At 41.8% G+C, this 15,254-nt stretch overlaps 1 protein-coding gene across 2 annotated transcripts in view; it reads left to right on the forward strand.

Moving 5' to 3' along the window:
• LOC139723285 (uncharacterized) overlaps positions 1–13,403 on the forward strand; it is a 28,337-nt gene extending 14,934 nt beyond the window's left edge. Inside the window, exons 2-5 of one of the 2 annotated variants that reach the window (XM_071634542.1) lie at positions 497–599; positions 1,735–2,525; positions 3,080–11,717; positions 12,353–13,403. In XM_071634542.1, coding sequence (XP_071490643.1) covers positions 1,836–2,525; positions 3,080–11,717; positions 12,353–12,363 — 9,339 coding nt within the window. In that variant the 5' untranslated portion in view covers positions 497–599; positions 1,735–1,835 and the 3' untranslated portion in view covers positions 12,364–13,403. Of the gene's footprint in view, positions 1–496; positions 600–1,734; positions 2,526–3,079; positions 11,852–12,352 lie in introns of those variants that run through there. The other variant, XM_071634541.1, reaches the window with a different exon arrangement.
• The last annotated feature ends 1,851 nt before the right edge of the window (positions 13,404–15,254 follow it).

The following is a 15,254-nucleotide window of genomic DNA, read 5'->3' on the forward strand; positions in this document are numbered from 1 at the left end:
TTATCAACAATATGATGGATTTTCACCAAACTTGGCAAGTAGCATTCCCAGGGGGATAAGATCTGAATTTGTTCAAATGGGCACCATGCTCCCCTTGGGGGCCCCAGGGTCTCCAAACCTCCTGAATTAAGCTTTAATTAGTCTCTTTTTTAAAATTCCAAACTGCATTTATCAAGCTTTCTATATATGTACATTGTACTTGGCAGGTATTATTTACCAGTGTTATGGAATATGCAAATGGACACCATGCCCCAGCTCTCAAAGCTGCCCCCTTCCCCAAGTTTGCAATGCTCTCAGGTAATAGTCTTCAAAAATGCTTAGAAGGTGAACTTGCGATAGGCCTACTTGTACTCAAGTGTACGTGAGACACCCCCCCCCCCCCCCAACCGGGTCTCTAATTGTTCTATTTTGTGTCGCTGTGCAAGTGTTCTAATTAACGATAATGACTTGCCTCACTAGTGCTTTGATATGTTGTCATTTCTGTTCTGACTCGTAGTGAAGCTGAGTTTGCCATGGAGTGACTGAAGGAAGAAGGGCCAGGTCATCCATGCCGACCAGTGCCTTAACCCTTTGGATCTACTTCTGTCTTTGGAAGGCAGGTACAGTCACAGATGTAGTTTGCATGTTTACAACAGTGCTACCACACAGCATATTATATCCACTTTTTAAAGTCTTTACATTCAGTAGACCACAATGATTAAAAACTAGAAAATAGAGCTAAAAAACACAAACAAATCTACCATTAACTTCTTGCATGTTGTGTTAAGATGTAGGTGGCAATTTAGATTATAGTTAGCAATACCTGCATCATTTTCAGAAGCAGTTCAAATGATAATTATCTGTCGCAATTCATGTGGTTTTGCAGATATTTCACTGAGCTGCCAGTTTTGTTCTTTGTTTTTATTCCAAATAACCTGTATAGATAGCTCTCTTTTAAATGTTTTTATGACCTAAATTTGACACTTGAACAATACTGTTACTCCTGGTAATCACACTTTGTCCATTCTAGGAGTCTGTCTAGCAGCCTTCTCTGTGTCCCACAAATCAAAACACAATTGTGGGTCATTTTTAAGGTCATAACCTTCATTTGCAAACAATTCCCAAAGGCCAAACTTGTCAGTGATAGTAATAGTATTAACATTGTTATAGTACATACAGTATGCTGTAGCTGGATGCATTTTAAAGCACCTTGACTTAGATTGTCAAATCAGGAAATCAGTCCAATGATGCTGATGGTATGAAAGAATTTGCAGTGCTTTAAAAGTTGTTGCTTGCAGTGGTGTTGCAATTGACAGGAAGTATTAATTTTATAACTATTAAGATATGAATGTTTAATGATAATGATGACTGCAATAACAGTAAATGTTAACTTTGATATAAAATTTGAACCTGTGAACTCCCATGCATCTATCATCAGCCTGTGCAGTATTCATGAAAAACAGGAACCTCTTCCATAAACCACCAACAGTATCAAAGAAGTGCACATTAGAATGTAGAGATTGTTCAAGTAATTTTCTTTCTCACCCTTTATGTGAGCATGTTCTTGTTGAACTATAATTGAAGTACAAACCATATCAATTTTTTTCCCAGATGTCAAAGTGAAATCCTGAAGATCAATGATCTATGTCATATTTCTGGTGTTGAGAATGGAGGAGTTCATTACGTAAATGCTTTCACAGATGTCTGACATATGCCATGTTTGTTCTTCTCATCTCCTCTTTACATATTGTACAGAGAGTACTTCCAGGGAGCTGTCAGTCATCCATGAATGGGATCATTGACAATTTAAACAGAATGCCACCGATACTGTCCACTGGTAACAGAAGATAGCAGTCATGGATGAGACAGGCAAAGGAGTGGGCTGTGAGAACCACAAGGTAGACTCAATGGAGGCAGCTGAAGGAATCACTTCTGATAACCTCGAGACAAACCTCAAGGAGTCATCTGAAGGAACCAGCTGTGAGGTCCTCCAGGTAAACTCAGCGGATGCATCATCAACTAGAAACCAAACCAACAGTGCCTCTGATGGTGCTTCCATTGATTCTGCAAGTTCAGAAAGCAAAGGAGTCCTGAGTGGGAATTTAAGCTCTCTAGGTGCCATGGAAAATGGAGACAAAGATCACACTCCTGTACCCGTGGCTAAACCGTGTGACGAGGAGTCCAACGTGATGCAATCTGCTGGAGATGATGTGGATAGGGCTTCGACGCGATGCAAGGACAAGGACACTGCTTTGTCTCTTCAAGAGTCAGAGAAAGACTGTAGTGAAAAGATAGAAGATGCGGAATGTATCAGTGACGACAGACCTCTTTTGGAAACTGGAGGAGATGGTGAGAGTGGTGCCAGGAACTCAACCACAGCTCCAGGTACCAAGTTGACAGCAGATGACAGCATACAGAGTGAGCCAGAACAGGCTGGCCCTCCTCCACAGACTGCAGAAAACCCAGATGATGATGGAAGTGAAGAAAAGAAAGACAGTGATGGAGATGTTATTGCAGCTGCAGAAACAGATGAAAATACTAAAATGGTAGGTGAAATTAAACCAAAAACATAATTCTCTACTTAATAGTATTACTTGTGTACTTCATTCTAGTGTGGCCACATGTTATTATCACTCACACATGGGAGAATGACTGTCAATACTTAAAAGCTTGGATATGCTCAACTTATAACTTCTCATGTATGATTTGCATCACTTCATCAAGTTGATCTAAAAGGAGAATCATCACCTGTGGTAATTGGCTCTGAGGAGTTTGCTCACTTCCAAAGGAGTGTTGTCTATTAGGGTACATGTTAAACGCTTCTCATCTCTGTAACCTGCCCTTTTCCCAGTCATGAGCCAAAGAAGACACATTTTTAAACCTCATACATTAAAGCATGTATTGGTCTATCAGACTTTTTGATATGAAGTTCCATTTGTAAGCAAATTTCAAATACCTTGTAACTGTCATCTATTTCTGCTGAATAGGATCTTGTAGTGGTGTTTTCAAAACAGTGTCAGTGGTGAAAATTGTGATGGTGGTGGATAAGTTCTTATAATCACTGTTTCATTTATTGTCTCTGTATGTCTCTTCATTATAGGATGAGGTGCCTTTACCACCGGGAGAAAGCATGAGATCAAGTTGTCTTCCTGAGTCAGGACAGCAGCAAGAGATGGTCATGCATTCCGGGGAGGAATTCAGTCTTCCTTCAGACCAGCCTTCCAGTATTCATCAGGAAGAAGGAAAAAATCAGCAAACTTCTTTAAGTCCATCCCAGATGACCCAAGGTGCTTCCACATGTAGTCTTCCTGTAACAGATGATGCAATCAATGATTCTACCAGTAAACTTTTGAAAGTTGAAGACTCAGTCAACAACAATATTCAGACATCTCATGCTTCATGTGACAACAGCCAATTAGGGGAACTTGTTGAATCACAGGAGAATAAGAGTGTCATTCCAGACTTACCAAAAACTTCGAGTCAAGCTCCTGATGTTAAACAGTGTGTTGTGCCTTCTATAGAGATCAGTGAAAGTAGCAAAGAACGCTCAACACTTATGCAGTATCTTGGACTCCAACCTGTGCAGGACAGTCAGAAATTGCCTACCAAGGGCCCTGCAGATCAGGCTGATTCATCCAAGAGAAAGTCACCCTTTGGCCTCAGCTTCTGTGAGTCCTTCAGTAATATGCCAAGCCTGGACATTATGAGCACTTACGACATGACACGCAGTTCTCACATGTCACCATTTGAGGTAAGCAGCGAAGGTAGCCGCTCTCCTGAGCCACCGATTATTCTTGCAGAAACACCTGTTGTTGGTTCCTCACCCCCAAGACATGACCCTGATGTTATTGAGTCAGCTGTAACAGACCTGGCCCCCCGAAACACCATGCAACCATGTGGAAGAGATGACCTAGTTTCAGACGATTGGAATTCCAGTAGCAAGGACTTTAATGTGCCATCACAAATTCCTTGTTACAAGAAAGTTGAAAATCTCTGCAATAAACTACCGGAGAATGGAGGACTCAATGCAGAGATTACCTCTACAATGTCAGGCAAAACAGACTACATACCACCAACATTTTCACCCTCTAAGTCAAAATCAAATAGTCTCCATGTACCTACAGTGACTGTTCCATGTCCCCATTGTCATCGTACCTTCAAAAACAGGAATCAGTTGAGAGGGCATCTGCGATGGCATATTCATGATCCAGTAAACTTGCTACCAGGGAGATGGCAGAAAGAAAGTTCACACACTGGATCTGAATCTTCTTCTCTGGGCAAGAGAGCACCTTCTACTTTCCAGAGTTCCAGACAACATGCTTATGATGCCAGAAAGTATGACTCTAAGACTGAAACTGTTCATGAGGAAACTCTCCAAAAGCCATCAAAAAGTGTTGATGGTGCAGTCACCTGCAATCTCTGTCAGAAGGTGTTTGGAACATCTTTGAAGTTGAGAGGACACATGCTAGTTCACAAGAACAAGAAGAAACAACATTGGAAAAGACGTCAACACTGGAAGAAGGGACCTAGCAGAATGTTTGAGTCTGCTGTACATCAGTGTGAAGTCTGTTCCAAGGTCTTTGCTACAGAGCTTAAACTTCGAGGTCACATGATGTCTCACACCAGAGAGGTCCATCCCAGGAGCAAAGGTGTAAAAAGATTAGGAAGTGTAATCACAGAGAACTCTGAAACTTGTGGTGACTGTTCATCATCAACAGACAAAAGTGAGCATGGAATGAAAAAGCAAGCATACAAATGTGAGACGTGTTTGAAAGCATTCCCAACTTTCAGGCAACTGAATGGGCACAAGGGTGTTCATTCTTCAAAGTGGAAGCTTGCAAATGATCTTCATCAAGTTGGAAGGCCACCAAGAGTGAAAGGGGTCCCTCAGTCACTTGAGGGACAGGATAGGACAGGAGAGGATACAATGCAACAGGACAACTCGCTATTTGGTACCTCCTTTGCATCACAAAGTGTCATTCCTGAAGAAAGTGGAATAATTCATGCAACTGCAGAGAACCACCCAGAAGCCAACAGGAAACCAGATGTGATTCAGGGAAAACCCAAAAAGCTTTGCACATCTCTGAAGTACCAAATGCAAGGCAAGGTGTTTAAATGTAGTCACTGCTATTTGGTATTTGCCACAAGACATAGAGTGAGGAAGCATTTATTCAAGGTACACTCCACTATTGCTGAAGAAGGCAAATCCTTTACTGAAGAAAAGGTAGATGGATGCAAGTTTTGTGAAGTGTTCAAAAAGCGAGGGAGGGGACGTCCAAAGCGTGGAGAAAATACCCTTATTAGGTGCGTTCATGGCAAAATGGTTGTAGGCTACAATCTGTCAAACAATTTCGAAAAAGAAAGGCGAAAAATCAGACTCACTTCAAACAAACTAAAAAATGTCACTTCCCTGGATGTTGCAATGAGGCCAGAAAATGTGATACAGCAGAAATGTAGTGTCAAATTGAATCCTGTGAATGTTGAGACCATCGAAGAAAAAGAGGGAGCTCAAGATGATTCTCCACAAACTTTGACACAGCAGAGTAAGACAGCAAATCCATTACCAGCGATCAAACGAAGGGGTCGTCCTCCAAAAATGCAAAAGAAAATTCTGCGGTTACCTAAAGGTCAGAAACCACAAGGTGCTAAGAGTAGGGTTCAGTCAAGGCTCAGCCACGATGGAGCTATGCATCGTACAATTCCTTCATTCAGGAAGCATGCTAGATCAAGAAAGGAAATGGCTTACCTTGGTAGACATCTGAAGACTGGCTGGGACCCAAAGAAACAACGCTTCATTGGCCGCCCGTACACATGCCACTTGTGCAAAATGTCTTACAGAAGTGAGCGCCAGCTGTGCAGTCATATGAGAAGCCATGATATTAACATCTTTGACCTTGCAGAACTACCTGCTGATCAGCGGGGCATTCATTTCAAGAGTGACAAAGATGTGGAAGAGATGTCCGATGAGAATCAAGTGATAGGAGCCACCAAGACATGTGATTCTCCACGAAGTTCCTCTATGGGGGGTTCCTCTCAAAATGGGACACCTGATATGCACCTACCAAAAGTTACAAGTCCTGGAGTTGGAAATACATGCTTTGTGTGCAAAAAGGAATTTGATAGTGACAATATGTTTCATCAGCATCTGCTTGGTCGCCATAACAAGAGGTGCAGCAAAGAATGGATGAAGCAGACATATGGCTTTGGAATGAGAAGCAAGATTACCAATTCTGAGGATCAGTGTGAGAGTCAAGACAGTGACGAGAGTAAACCAACATTGACAGAAACCCTTAAGAGCAGTGACAATGTTTATGTTATTGACAAGATAAGTGCGGGAAGCTACCAAGGAACTGGAGTGTTCAGTAATCTCCAGCAGAAGGCTCCTGACAAAATAGACACGACTCTGCAAGGGCAAGTAACCAATGGTAAAGACCCTACCCAGGAAGATGTCAGAGATGTTGAGCAATTGCATAAGCTTGGGAACACAGCTCATGTTGATGCAGGAACTGTTCTTGCACCTCCAAAGAAGGGCGATGTTCTTAATGCAGTCATTAATCGGCTTTCTCAGTCATCAAAAGTGTCCAAGGTCAGACAAGAGATTACAACTTGTACAGAAGAGCAACAGACTAATCATGGGACAAGAAGAGAAGATCACACTGAGAAGCTTGATTTCAAATGTGACAGCTGCACCAAGGCATTTAATAGAAGGCAGAAACTTGTTCTTCACTCTCGAATTCACAAACCAAAAGTGCCCACCATTATGGACCATGTTGAATATGCAAACCAAAGAGACATTACAGCATCACTACCAGAGGTCCCATCAGAAGATGACAAGCTTGAACACAACATCACACTGAGTGATAACAAAGTGGATGATTCAGAGTCTGTGGATGCTGTGCCAGTGCTTCATTTTGTCTATAATTGTACTGAATGTCCAAAGAAGTTTACATCAAACCACAGGTTTGTCAATCATTTAAAGATGCATAGAAAGAGTACTGGAGCCCATGCTAGTACCTTTATCACAAAATCAGCAGAGAATCGTCAAGCAATTCGGCCTGTAGAAGAAAATACCACTCAAGAGACAAAGGAAACTCTTTCAGAAGAGCATGAGCTACAAGAAGAAAGCAGAGAAGGAAATGAAGGTCGAAACATGGCATATTCCAGCACTGATGATGAGACAGCATCCACTGAGTCTCAGAAGCAGAATTGTACAAACAACATTGAAAGTGTGTCTGAACAGAGTGGAGACAAGGATTCACCTTCAAAGGCATGTGAGATACGGCAGAATGATTCTAGTAATCGACCACGTCTTCTACTGAAAATTGATGCAGCCACCATGCAGCGCCTTCATGATTGCCCAGATTGTCCCAAAGCCTTTAAGAGTCGACGCCAGCTGGCTAGTCATAGAAAACTCCATGATATACAACAGATGTGTGAGCTACCAGAAGAAGACACAGCACCAGAGGACACATGTGCAGAACAAACATGTGCAAATCTGCAGAAATCTCTTACAATGTCTGTTGATGAAACCAATACATCTTCTCGTGAGATGAAAACAGCACAATTGCAAGGTGGTGAAACAGACTATGAGGAGAGCATTTACAGCTTCACTAATGAAGATGAGACAGTTTCTTCACTTAATGATACAGCTCCTGCTTCAGATGTGTTCTCTCAAGATCAGTATGCTCCGTGCAAGATCTGTGATAAGGTCATGAAGAAAACTCAGCTGGGAGGCCACATGAAGTCACACACCAAAGGCTTACTCACAAGATTGTCAACTCCTCTTCCATCACAGACTAACACTGGCCAAGAAATTAGTCATGTGGTCAGACACCAGGAACACCATGAGGAATGCATGGATGCTGGAAATATTGCAAGCACCTGTTATGACCAGATGCCAGGACAGAATGATGATCATCTATCTAACAAAACTGTTAACACTGCAACATTGAGTGAGATGCCTTATGCTGAAGCTGAAGCCTGTCAAGAATCAGAGGTGTGTAATGACATGCCTCCAGGAGCAGACAATTACCCGGAAGTGAATAGCCAAGGAGATGAGTCCTTCAAGTGTGATGTATGCAGTGCACAGTATGGGCAGTATGAACAACTTACCCAGCACATGAAAACACATGTCGGCGTATATCCACCTTCTGTCAACTCTGCTTTGCCAGTTACAATGAATGATAGTGAATCTGTGCCAGGTATTGCACCCACATCAAAGCCAACGCAAGTGACAGGCTGTCTTCCGCGCAAGGTATACCCCTGTGACCTTTGTGGCTTTTCATTTTATTCATTCCGTCAGTTCCGGGTGCACATAAGCCAGGCTCACGGTGGCAAATTCCAGTATCGTCTCATGATCCAACAAAAGGAGGCTGCAGAGGCAGGTGCCTTCAGTGGTGAACCAGAAGCAGTCAACAAGACCCATCCTCACAAGTGTGATGTTTGTGGCAGGCGATTCAAGCGGCTTGCTCTGCTGATATACCATCTGAACAAACTGCACAAGGGTTGGAAGCAGAGGCTGTGCATGATGAATGTGAGAAGTAGACCCCGACAATCTCAGGTGTCAGCACCTAGTGCCTCTTCAGTGAGTGGCTCCCAGTCCAAAACGGGAACAGATCAAACAGATCTACCATTTACTTGTGAGTTGTGTGGCAAGAGCTTCCGAATGAAGGTGCAGCTTTGTGGTCACATGAAGACACATGGCAGAGTCGGTCATTCTCCCATCAAAATTTCCCCCTTGAAGACCAAAGGAAAATACACACTGAGGAAAAGGGGAAAACCAGACTTCCGTCTAAGTGATGACTGGATTCTAGATATGGGTGATGAACCTGTAGTCTTTGACAACATGTTAGCAATGCAGCAGGTTCCACAGGGACCTCAAATGACTGACAAAGCAATGAGCATGAATGCCACATCATCAGGAGCTCCATTTGCACCTATGTATACTCACAGTCAGCTGCAGAGGCCTTTATCTGGATCAAAGAAACTTGTACCACACTTCCAAGGACAAGATGTGGCCTACCAAATGCCTATGGCAACAAAGAATATGCCCATCTCTCCACCCCTGACAGCAGAGAAGGTTTCTGTGGCTCCCCCACCTCCTGACCCAAGCAAATTCATCACAATGCAAATGGAACCATTACTTCAGCAGATGCTCCATAGATGTCTGCTATGCCACTCTTACTTCAGCTCCCAGGAGAGTGCAGTTCTTCACTGCAAGGAAGTGCACTTTAAAAAGAAAGTCAAGCCCTCTGCACAAAGTGGTCCACTGCATATGTCTTCTCACCCCTTGGGGCGCAGTCACCCAGCCAAACCACAAGCCATGGCAACAGTTCGACCAAGCACATTCAACAAAGTGGTCACCCCACCACCCTCCCCAAATTTTCCACCAAGTCACAATCAGCAAACTTCACTTCCATTTGCAGGGACATTGCCAAATTCTGCAAGGAGCAGTATTCCATCATCTGTCCCCTCAGCCAAGACTATAAGTCAGACTCCATTCAATGAAATGCTCTATCATGTGGAAACAATAGATGGTCAGACACGGTATGTGTGCAACACATGCCATTCAACATTTCTACATTACAATTTCTTGATGAGTCACCTCGCTGAGCATAACCACTTGGCATACACATGCCTCCAGTGTGGATATGCCACCTATTCAGAGAAGGACTACCAATTGCATTGTCAGCTTCATGATGGCCAGATTTCCAAGAGAGATAGGGCAGTGAGACCTAAACCACCAACCAAGCCAGCAACCAAGACAACAGGGCCATTCCCAAAGGCAGTTGCAACATGCCACATCTGTCAACGTTCTTTTGTAAATCTCAAGGGCCTGCAGGCACATATGGTGTTACATTCTGCAAACTTCAGCAGCATATCTGAGAGGAGGAATGAATCCAAAAGAGTTTCAAGGAAAGCTGAAGTACTTCCTCAGCAAGGTTTTCTAGAAGTTAACCCAGAACCTCTGCCATTGACCAGGGTTGTGGAGGAGCAGACAGAAGCCCTGGATCTGAGTGTCAAACCAGTTAGCAACATCCCTGACTCCCCATGTGATGAAGTACTTGACTTGAGCATCAATTCCAGGAGTACATCTAACAAGGCACCAAGTCCAAGCCCAAGCCCAAGTCCAGAACCCAGCCCAGTTCCCATGAAGGACCCTCCTCAACTTCCTCCAGTCATCATCCAAATGAAAAGTTCAGCAACAACTCTGCCAGATGTTTGTCAAGTAGAAGAAAAGGAGCAACCTGTGAATGACCCAACACCACCACCAGTAGTGGAACCTGCCCCCTCAAGGAAAGTTAAGAACAGCATACGCCTTGTTGGGGCAATTGATGTTGATGTTGCCAGTCTGGAGAACAAGTACAGCGTTGTAACTGATCTACTTGATACAGACAGTGACATATCACCAGACTTGCCGCCGTCAAATGGAAGGGACTCGCCTTCCGTAAACGCTGAAGGTGATGAAGTTGGTGCTAAGTCACCAAAGAAGTTTAGGACTTACAAATGTTCAATGTGTCAGTACTCCACAGACTTCAAAGACTCAATGGAGCGCCATGAGCAGAAGCACAGAAAATTTCTCACCTTGGCATGCCACCAGTGCAGTTATCGGACACCAGAGAAGAGGTTAATGCTCAGGCATGTGCTTACAATTCATGAGAAACAAAAGCCCTACCAGTGCAAACTGTGCCACTACTCATCAGCATACAAACACCACTTGAAGCGTCACCATACCAAACGTCACCAGCAGCCTCTTCATACCTGTGCCCAGTGTGAGTTTACCTGTGATGATGTGCATGAGCTTGAACTCCATTCTGCCACTCATACAGAACCTAAGATCTACAAGTGCAAGGTATGTGCTATGACATTTGACACCAGTAAACTTTTGAAGTCTCATAAGCAGACTTTTCATAAAAAGAAAAAGAACAAAAAGGGCAATCATCATGAGGGCCACTCAGCTTCCAGCCAGGGGGAGTCATCAGAGTCCACACAGGCAACTGAAAAGGAGGATGTGCCCAGTCCTAGTACAGATGAGCCTGTTGTACTCAAGTATCCATGTAAATTGTGCACTTACCAGACTAATGATCAAAATGACCTTACTAAACATCTGATGCAAAATCACTTTGGAGGTCCAACCAAAGAAGGATTGGGTGATGTGTGCACCACAGCGCAGTGCCCCCAATGTGGTTACCTGACAGGGAAAGACCAACTTAAAGTCCACATGCAGATCCATGACAGCGGGGAGCTCTTCAACTGTGAGCAGTGTCTCTTTAAGGCTTCCAGCCAGGAGGAGCTGGATACTCATGTGCAGGAGAAGCACAAAGTGAAGGCAAGTGCCAAGCTGATGTGCAAGATGTGTGGCGCACATTTCTGGGATGCAGATGACATGAAGCAACACACTGAGATGCACCTCAAGGACTCTGCCATCTCAGTGAAGAATCCCTTTCTCTGCAACATGTGTCCATTGAAGCTGATGAACCGGAGGGATGCCCTGCGTCACCTCCAGCTCCACACTGACAGGTACCCCTTCAAGTGTCGCCACTGCATCTTTTCCTGCTTCACCAAGGCCTCGCTGCAACGTCATCTTGTGATCCACAGACACACAAACAAGCCAAAATCTCACGTCATCGTCCGCAAAAACAGTCGAAAGAGTCTCTCGACGGGCAGTCACGGGTCTAGCGGCAGCAGTGCAAGTGTGACATCAGATGATCGCAAAGGCTGGAAGAAAAATCAGAGCAGTAAGTCTACAAATTTTGGTCCAGTAGCTAGTCGGTTACCCATGTATGAATGTGCATACTGTGATCATTCATTTAGAGTAGCAGAGGAGTGGCAACGTCATGAGAAACGACACCGTATGGCATGGCCAGAGTAATCTTAACCTGATACTATTTCTTGTGATGAGGGTAATTTAGGTGACATAATTAAGTATGTCTAGATAAATGACACATTCTAGATTCTTGTACATTGTTTTATTTTTCTAATATTATTTGTATTCTAGCCAAAGCTGGATGGGTACAGCACTTTACCTTAATTTTTCTTGATATGTAGAATTTATTTTTCTTGAATGTAAAGAGATTACATTATTTCCTGTATATAGACAGACTCAGAATTTGGAATATGAACTATTCTTCTATCAAACAGTATTTCTCGAAGTTTTACATTGAATAGTACTCTGTCAAAAATGTTATTGTTTTTTTTTTCGTCATTCACATCATTTTTAATGATATAAGTGAAGTAGGTCCTTGTTAATTGGATCATTTTGTCTGTTTGTCTCTGTAAGAAGAATGCAGTGTATGAAATCATCCCATACTGTTTCTTTCCACCTACCCCATCCCTGTTTTCTTTTCCTCTTGTTTTTATCTTTTCTCTGCAGCTACATGTTAAAGTAGTTATAAATTGATCAGCTGGAGGACATTCTTAAAGCCAGACAAAGTAGGCTGAATTCACCCAGCCATGAAACACGGACCAAGATGTTTGGCTGAAAGGGTATTTCAAGTGCCAAGTCGCTCTTGTTGCTTTGTGTAGTATAGACCCAAGTTGTAACTTTCCCCTCTTTGTGAAATACAAGTAAGCATGGATGCATGAAGCCCCATGGAGCAAGCTGAGAATCCAGGGGAATCCATGAACTAGCAGCAGAGCAAAAAAACATAAGAGATTAACCTACCCTTCTAGGGTAATGACCTGAGTCTATCAATCCAGCGCTAGTGAACTGCACTCATTTACTTTTGCATTTCTGTCCCTGAACAGATTTCTGCAATAGATGATATCCAATGCAAACCATGAGTTACCTTTCGTCATTTATTTTTAGGTGTCAGTAAGTTGGCACAGTGCTGACAGGGTTACACAATTAGATGTTTCCTATTTCTTGTTACTAGTGACATTGCAGTAGCGCTGGATTGAGAAATCTTAGGTGGCTGTGTGTTAAAGTGATTTGTGCAGTTGTACAGAACATTTTGCAACCATTTTTTTTTCTCTTTTTGCTTTGCCATGAAGAACAGGGATGGGGTAACTCCCATTTTTTGTCTCTCTCTTATTAAATCAAATTAACTTTTGTGCATTTAAAGCTCTCATCTCATACATGTACCATTGTCTAACCAGTTGTGTGTGATTGTTTTTGTGCCTGTCTTTATCTGTCACCTCATATGTTGGATTTTGTCTTTTCATGTGCCTGAGTCACTCCATGCCTGTATATACATCAGCTTCAGTGTGAATGAGAGAGTGCTGACTGATTTGAAAAGCTTCAGTAGTCTGGTGTCTAGGATCTGTGCTAACTGGTATAGTGGAACAATGTTTGACAGGTAAATCTATCTGCCTACAATGTCTTGAAAACTGAGCTGTAGGTCTGTAGACTATGATTCGATGTGATGCACATAGAATGTGAGAGGCAAGGAAGAGTAACTGTGTTCATAAAGAGTTATATTATTCATCAGGTGACTAGCAAAGATTTTTACACAACCAACTGTTTTGCCACCATAACCATGTCAGAATGGATATGATAATTGTTCTTTCAAATGTATTATACGTAAGTTTTCTCAACCAGACATCCATTATTGATGGCCATGTTGTCTGTTTATGAGCATGGTATGACAATGTGACACCGGGACCAAAACGAGTGTTGTGTTAAACCAGCCAACTCTAAACTATCTTCATATCATGCATTATGTTGGCCATGTGCATGCTGCAGCAATACTTGTATAGTAAGTGCCTAAGGTGATGCATAATTTATTCATCACCATGTAAATGTCTTCTAAGGAGATTCCTCTCTAAAGTGTTCTTCCATTTTTTTATTCCAAAGAAGTTGTTTGGTGAAACATTGTATTTTTATGACTTCATCGTTCTTGTGGATTGGTTGTACAGTATCATTTGTGGATCCTGTTTAATGAAAAATCAGCTTGATAATGAGAGCATAGTATACCAAGCTACAACTTGAAATTAATACATCTATGCTGATTTGCATGCATTTGTTGTCATCCATGTCACATCATATTATAATCTCACATTTGTGTCATTTTGTGCATGGTGTACATTATTCATGTGTCAGTAGCCATTTTCAATGTGCTCATGAATGAATTTCATTCCATACTCTAATTTTTGTCATTTTTCATATCTCACCTTACTAGTATAATATTTTACAAAGTTTTTGATGGTCATCCTACATGTACTTAATCCTGACAGAGCAACTACTGTGAGAATTGAATGAAGTCAGAATTAAAGGAAGAACATCAGTGAAATATATCGCAGTACAATAACAACAACAAAATACTAAATACATACACACACATACACACGCACACACACACATGCACACAAAAGATATATGCTTATACAAGCGATAAATATATTTTCTTCTACCTACTTAAATATACGCATTTTTCCCCACTCCTATTGGACTGGCATGGTGTCTAATGATCTGTGTTTTGACTGTTTGATATATAAAAAGACACCAAAATATGATATGAGTGTGTTCAAAACTGAATTTAAGGAGAGATGTCATTTCAACTCATCTATAGCAAAAAGTGTATTGACAAGATGTGAAAAAAGAAATGATGTAGCACAAATATTCTGTGACATATCAGCCATATTCAATTCAACTGAAACTCCAGTGATTGATTCAAATCACATTACTATTTGATTACAGCAGTTGGCGCTATCCATCATCCACAAGCACTCATACATGTATATGCATGTTTAAAGTCATAATCTGATTGTACAATTTGACTATGCAACCCAAGATAATTTCTGCAAGTTTTGTTGCAAAATATCATTTTATGCACATTTATCGTACAGTAGTCATCTTTTTAAAGTGCAAATTTTAATACCAGTACATTTGTTACTTTGTGTTTAGTACTTTTTGATAAATATAGCAAGCTAAAACCACCATGAATAATTCTTGCCATGTAGCCATGTATTTTCTATGTATTCTATTCACTCTGACAGCAAGTGTTTTGTAATTTCTGTGCCATAGGGCTTAAGATCCCACTCTCTCTCATGGGTGGGGGAAATATGTTGGCAGTGAATGCTCATTATCTGTAACATGTTTGAAAATTTTGAAGCTCGAGTACAGTGAGACGCACAGGTTGCTTGATAAATGTGTACTTATGATGCCTTTTAGAATGTTTATGAAATTGTTGTCTGATAGTTTTGCATGTAATTCTCATCACTACCATTGTATTTTATTCTTCCATATTCTATCCTTCTTGTGTAATCTCATGCATGTTATTAGATGTACATAGACATCATTAAGACTCAGTATGTTGAGAAAAGTGTAAGTTTTA

Source organism: Diadema antillarum, unplaced genomic scaffold (genome assembly GCF_040938485.1).
Source record: "Diadema antillarum isolate AM-2024a unplaced genomic scaffold, OU_Dant_1.0 scf00000184, whole genome shotgun sequence".
NCBI classification, from domain to species: domain Eukaryota; kingdom Metazoa; phylum Echinodermata; class Echinoidea; order Diadematoida; family Diadematidae; genus Diadema; species Diadema antillarum.